Source organism: Rhinatrema bivittatum, chromosome 10 (genome assembly GCF_901001135.1).
Source record: "Rhinatrema bivittatum chromosome 10, aRhiBiv1.1, whole genome shotgun sequence".
Taxonomy (NCBI): Eukaryota; Metazoa; Chordata; class Amphibia; order Gymnophiona; family Rhinatrematidae; genus Rhinatrema; species Rhinatrema bivittatum.
The window spans coordinates 127,305,578-127,311,272 of NC_042624.1; the positions used below are offsets into that span (position 1 = coordinate 127,305,578).

At 45.8% G+C, this 5,695-nt stretch overlaps 1 protein-coding gene across 1 annotated transcript in view; it reads right to left on the reverse strand.

Annotated features, from left to right (window-relative positions):
• Positions 1–5,049: 5,049 nt before the first annotated feature.
• MPL (MPL proto-oncogene, thrombopoietin receptor) overlaps positions 5,050–5,695 on the reverse strand; it is a 59,425-nt gene continuing 58,779 nt past the window's right edge. The window contains exon 9 of the mRNA XM_029617666.1: positions 5,050–5,226. Within this exon, the coding sequence (XP_029473526.1) occupies positions 5,050–5,226 (177 nt within the window). The remainder of the gene's footprint in view (positions 5,227–5,695) is intronic.

The following is a 5,695-nucleotide window of genomic DNA, read 5'->3' on the forward strand; positions in this document are numbered from 1 at the left end:
ACTTTTCAGCTTGGAGAAGAGACGGCTGAGGGGGATATGATAGAGATGTTTAAAATTATGAGAGGTCTAGAACAGGTAGATGTGAATCGGTTATTTACTCTTTTGGATAGTAGAAAGACTAGGGGGCACTCCATGAAGTTAGCATGGGGCACATTTAAAACTAATCGGAGAAAGTTCTTTTTAATCAACGCACAATTAAACTCTGGAATTTGTTGCCAGAGGATGTGGTTAGTGCAGTTAGTATAGCGGTGTTTAAAAAAGGATTGGATGAGTTCTTGGAGGAGAAGTCCATTACCTGCTATTAAGTTCACTTAGAGAATAGCCACTGCCATTAGCAATGGTAACATGGAATAGACTTAGTTTTTGGGTACTTGCCAGGTCTTATGGCCTGGATTGGCCACTGTTGGAAACAGGATGCTGGGCTTGATGGACCCTTGGTCTGACCCAGTATGGCATTTTCTTATGTTCTTATGTTACCGGTTCACATTTATCCACATGTTTATTAACCCCTTCAAAAGCAGATTTGTCAGGCAACACTTCCCTTGGGTAAATCTATGCTGACTGTTTTTCTATTAAACCATGTCTTTCTATATGTTCTGTGATTTTGATCTTTAGAATAGTTACCACTATTTTCCCGGTACTGAAGTCAGGCTCACTGGTCTATAGTTTCCCAGATCGCCCCTGGAGCCCTTTTTAAATATTGGGGTTACATTGGCCACTCTCCAGTCTTCAGGTACAATGGATGATTTTAATGATAGGTTACAAATTTTAACTAATAGGTCAGAAATTTCATTTTTTAGTTCCTTCCGTACCCTAGGATGCATACCATCTGGTCCAGGTGATTTGCTACTCTTTAGTTTGTCAATCTGGCCTACTACATCTTCCAGGTTCACCATGATTCGGTTCAGTTCATCTGACTCATCACCCTTGAAAACCATCTATGGAACTGGTATCTCCCTAACATCCTCAGTAGTAATCACCATGAAATAAAGAATTAATTTAGTCTTTCTGCAATGGCCTTATCGTCCCTAAGAGCCTTTTTAATCCTCGGTCATTAAGGGTCCAACCGAGGTTTCTCACAGGTTTCTTGCTTCTGATATATGTAAAAAGTTTTTATTATGAGTTTTTGCCTCTATGGCCAACTTCATTTCAAATTCTCTCTTCCCTGTCTTATCATCTTTTTATACTTAACTTGACAATGCTTATGCTTTATCCTATTTTCTTCAGATGGAGCCTTCTTCCAATTTTTGAAGGATAATTTTTTGGCTAAAATAGCCTCTTTCACCTCACCTTTTAACCATGACGGTAATCGTTTTACCTTCTTTCCACCTTTCTTAATGCATGGAATACATATGGACTGTGCCTCTAGGATTGTATTTTTAAACAATGTCCAAGCCTGTTGAACACTTTTAACCTTTGCAGCTGCACCTTTCAGTTTTTTCTAACTATTTTCCTCATTTTATCAAAGTTTCCCTTTTGAAAGTTTAGTGTTAGAGTTGCAGATTTACTTATTGTCCCCCTTCCAGTTATTAGTTTAAATTTGATCATGTTATGATCACTGTTGCCAAGTGGCCCCACCACCGTTACTTCTCTCACCAAATCCTGTGCTCCGCTAAGAATTAAGCTTAAAATAGCTCCCTCTCTTGTTGGTTCCTGAACCAATTGCTCCATGAAGCAGTCATTGATTCCATCCAGGAATTTTTTGTCTCTAGCATGTCCTGATGTCACATTTACCCAGTCTATATTGGGGGTAATTGAAATCTCCCATTATTACTGCTCTGCCACATTGGTTAGCTTTCCTGATTTCTCTTAGCATTTCATCATCTGTCTGACCATTTTGTCCAGGTGGATGGTAGTATACTCCTATCACTATACTCTTACCCAAACATGGGATTTCTACCCATATAGATTCTACTGAGCATTTAGTCTCTTGTATGATCTTTATCCTCTTGGACTCTATACCCTCCCGGACATAAAGTGCCACACCCCCACTAAGTTGATCCTCCCTATCATTGCGATATAATTTGTACCCTGATATAGCACTGTCCCATTGGTTATCCTCCTTCCACCAAGTCTCTGTGATGCCAATTATGTCAATCTCATCATTTACCTGCTATACACTCTAACTCTCCCATCTTACTTCTTAGACTTCTGGCATTGGCATACAGACATTTGAAAGTGTGTTTTTGTTTGTATTAATAACGTGCTTTTCAGTTGTTAGGGATAATTTGGAAATCATTAGCTTTGTTGATTTTTTACATATAGGCATATGGACTATGTTTGCTTTTATTGGAACCTCTCTGTTGGGATTCCCTAACTCTCCCTGTTTCATTAGTGTCCTTCAAGGATACATTTCTCTGAACCATGCACTGCTGAGTGACTGTCGGCTTTCCCCCTTGTTCTAGACAGACACTAGCATTAACTACCTCTGGCTTGCTTATTATCTCAGACATACAAAAACTCTAAAGAATTTATCCCACTATTTCACCTTTCTCCAAACTTTAAGTCAGAAGATTTCCAAAGCTATGCTTACTAATCCTTTTCAACCATCATTAAATTGGTGTTCACTGGGATATTAAGCAAGGGAATTATTCAGATGGAAGAAAGAATAAAACTGAGACTATCGTAATGCCATGGTAGAGGTGCACAATGTGACTGCACCTTGAGGACTGTGTGCAGCTCTGGTCACAGCAACTCATAAGAGACATAGCAGAAGTAGAAAAAGTGGCAGAGGAGGGCATTAAACGTGAAAGGGGGATGGGGGATGGAAGTTGTCTCCCATGATAGGCTCTTCTTGAATAGGTAATAAAGCAGAGTTATTTATCCTTTCATGTAATGCTAATGTAAGCCCCCTCACTGAGGATGCTCCCTTCCTTCCTGCAGGGACACAGGAGATCTGCTCGCTGTGCACAGTGCTTGCATGGGATAAAGGATCCTGCAGTCAGTATCCTGGGGGCTTGAATACCTTTTCCTCAGGACACACACACAGGCAAAAAGATTTTGAGTACTAGGAAGCTGCAAATTCAGTACCGCGACATTCAGCACTACCTTACAGCTAAGTTATTTGTCTGCAGCAAATGTAAGCCTGTGGATTACAACTGAACCTAAATTGTGTCCTAGTCCCCATCACCGTAAGCCTGGCGTGGGAGTAGTCCCTCTTTGCTCACTCAAGTTGAACCTGTGTAGTGCATCGCTATTGAAGCCACGGGGACATGACGTGGCACTAACCCCCACAGGTTAAGGAACATTAAGCATCACAGCACGTGCCAGCAGAGGACCAGAGGACAACTCTAACTCTTAATGCATGTGCATTATTGGGCCCAGTGATGAGTGCGATGATACACCCTAGTGGTTACAGTGAGCTCACCCAAGATAGCAGTAAATAGAAAGTTGTGCACGGTTTAGAATTTATTATTCTAAGTGTAAAACTGGTTTATTTAACCATTCAGGCACAGCTTCTGACTGCAGTCCTGGTCCCTGCTGCACTACAGGCAGGGCTGTTATTTCTCATCTGTTTGTGGGTTCACAGGGTCAGTCCCCTCAGAAAGCCGCAGAGGGGGAGACATCCCTGCCTGGGGCCACATAGTTAAGATTCAGTGCAAATTATAAAGCCATTAGGTATCTTCGTTTTCAGTTTTTATTTTTCCCTGCAATTTATCAATGTTTAATACAGCAAGAACATTTTATTAGTAATTTTTTCCATTTTCTCCTGGTTTTTTTTTTTTCTTAATTAAATAATATTGCTAAATTCTTGAGTAAAATTAAATACAAACTAAAAACGAAGGTTCCTAACAATCAAGCATTGTGGTGCACTAACCCAATAGTGCAGTACATGCTGGGGTGAGAAATGGATGTGTGGGGTGGGGGAGAGGCGTGAGCAGCACAGAAAAGAAGGGAGAATGCCTGACTACAGATCATCGAGAAAGGCAGGAGCAGCATCAACAGCAGGTGGCATGAGACTACATATTTATACCCTAGAGGAGAAGCAGGAGAAGGGGTGTCCAACTACCTGAAAGGAAAATGCACAAGAAAGAGAGGAGGAGGGTGCGGTGGAGGGAGAAGCAACATTAGAAAAGGAGGTTAATGCATGGAAGCCTGGGAAAAGCAGAGAGGAGCTGTAGTGGCAGAAGTGGAGATGGACTGCTTGTATCAGTGTCCCCTGCCCTGCCGTGGCTGCACACTCACCAGTGCCAGCTGGCACCATCGCTTGTACCAGTGTCCCTGCCCCACCAGTGCCAGCTGGCACCATCGCTTGTATCAGTGTCCCTGCCCTGCCGTGGCTGCACACTCACCAGTGCCAGCTGGCACCATCCTTGTACCAGTGTCCCTGCCCCACCAGTGCCAGCTGGCACCATCGCTTGTACCAATGTCCCTGCCCCACCAGTGCAGCTGGCAACCGTCGCTTGTACCAGTGTCCCTGCCCTGCCAGGGCTGCACACTCACCAGTGCCAGCTGGCACCAGTCGCTTGTATCAGTGTCCCTGCCCTGCCCGTGGCCTGCACACTCACCAGTGCCAGCTGGCCACCGTCGCTTGTACCAGTGTCCCTGCCGTGGCTGCACACACTCACCAGTGCCAGCTGGCACCGTCACTTGTACCAGTGTCCCTGCCCTGCCGGGGGCTGCACACTCACCAGTGCCAGCTGGCACCGTCGCTTGTACCAGTTGTCCCCTGCCCTGCCGGGGCTGCACACTCACCCAGTGCCCAGCTGGCACCATCGCTTGTACCAGTGTCCCTGCCCTGCCGTGGCTGCACACTCACCAGTGCCAGCTGGCAACCCATCGCTTGTATACCAGTGTCCCTGCCCTGCGTGGGCTGCACACTCACCAGTGCCAGCTGGCACCATCGCTTGTACCAGTTGCCCCTGCCGTGGCTGCAACTCAACAGTGCCAGCTGGCACCTCGCTTGTACCCAGTGGTCCCTGCCCTGCCCGTGGCTGCACACTCACCAGTGCCAGCTGGCACCATCACTTGTACCAGTGTCCCTGCCCTGCCGGGGCTGCACACTCACCAGTGCCAGCTGGCACCATCGCTTGTATCAGTGTCCCTGCCCTACTGGGCTGCACACTCACCAGTGCCAGCTGCCACCATCACGTGGATGCTCTCTGACCACGGGCTCCAGAATCCCTGGTATTCTCCCGTTTGGCATGCTTCGGATCTGCAGTTGGTATGTTGTCCCCATGTGAGATCCAGTATCTCGCTGTTTGCTCTGTGCTGGATGTGAAGGGTCTGCACCGTAGAAAAGAAGCAGATTTAATATCTTGCACCATGATTGTCCTTCTGTCTGCTGCTGGTACAAAGGGAGACGGCATTCAACGTCATTTGCATGGGTGAAAACATCCTCTCACCTGCAGGAATAGCGACTTCGAATATTGACCCCTCCCCCCCCATACACCTTAACTACGGTAAGGAGGGGAAAAAGTTTTGTTGGGGGAGGGAGAAAGAAAACTCTCCTTGCCCTTTATCGCTGTCATAACTATGTCTGCATTTTCAGGAAGTTTGCACCTGTAAGTTAACGTGCCGAGGGTTGGACCACGTTATCAACCGGGAAACTGAAAGGGGCTTTTCTCTTCTAACCCTGCGCGCACAACTAGATGTGCAACCTGAACGTCACCCCATAAAGGAGAATTCTAAGAACTATTACTGGGTAATCCCCCCATACCTGAGAAAAAAAAAGGACAGAAAATGCTCCTCCTGC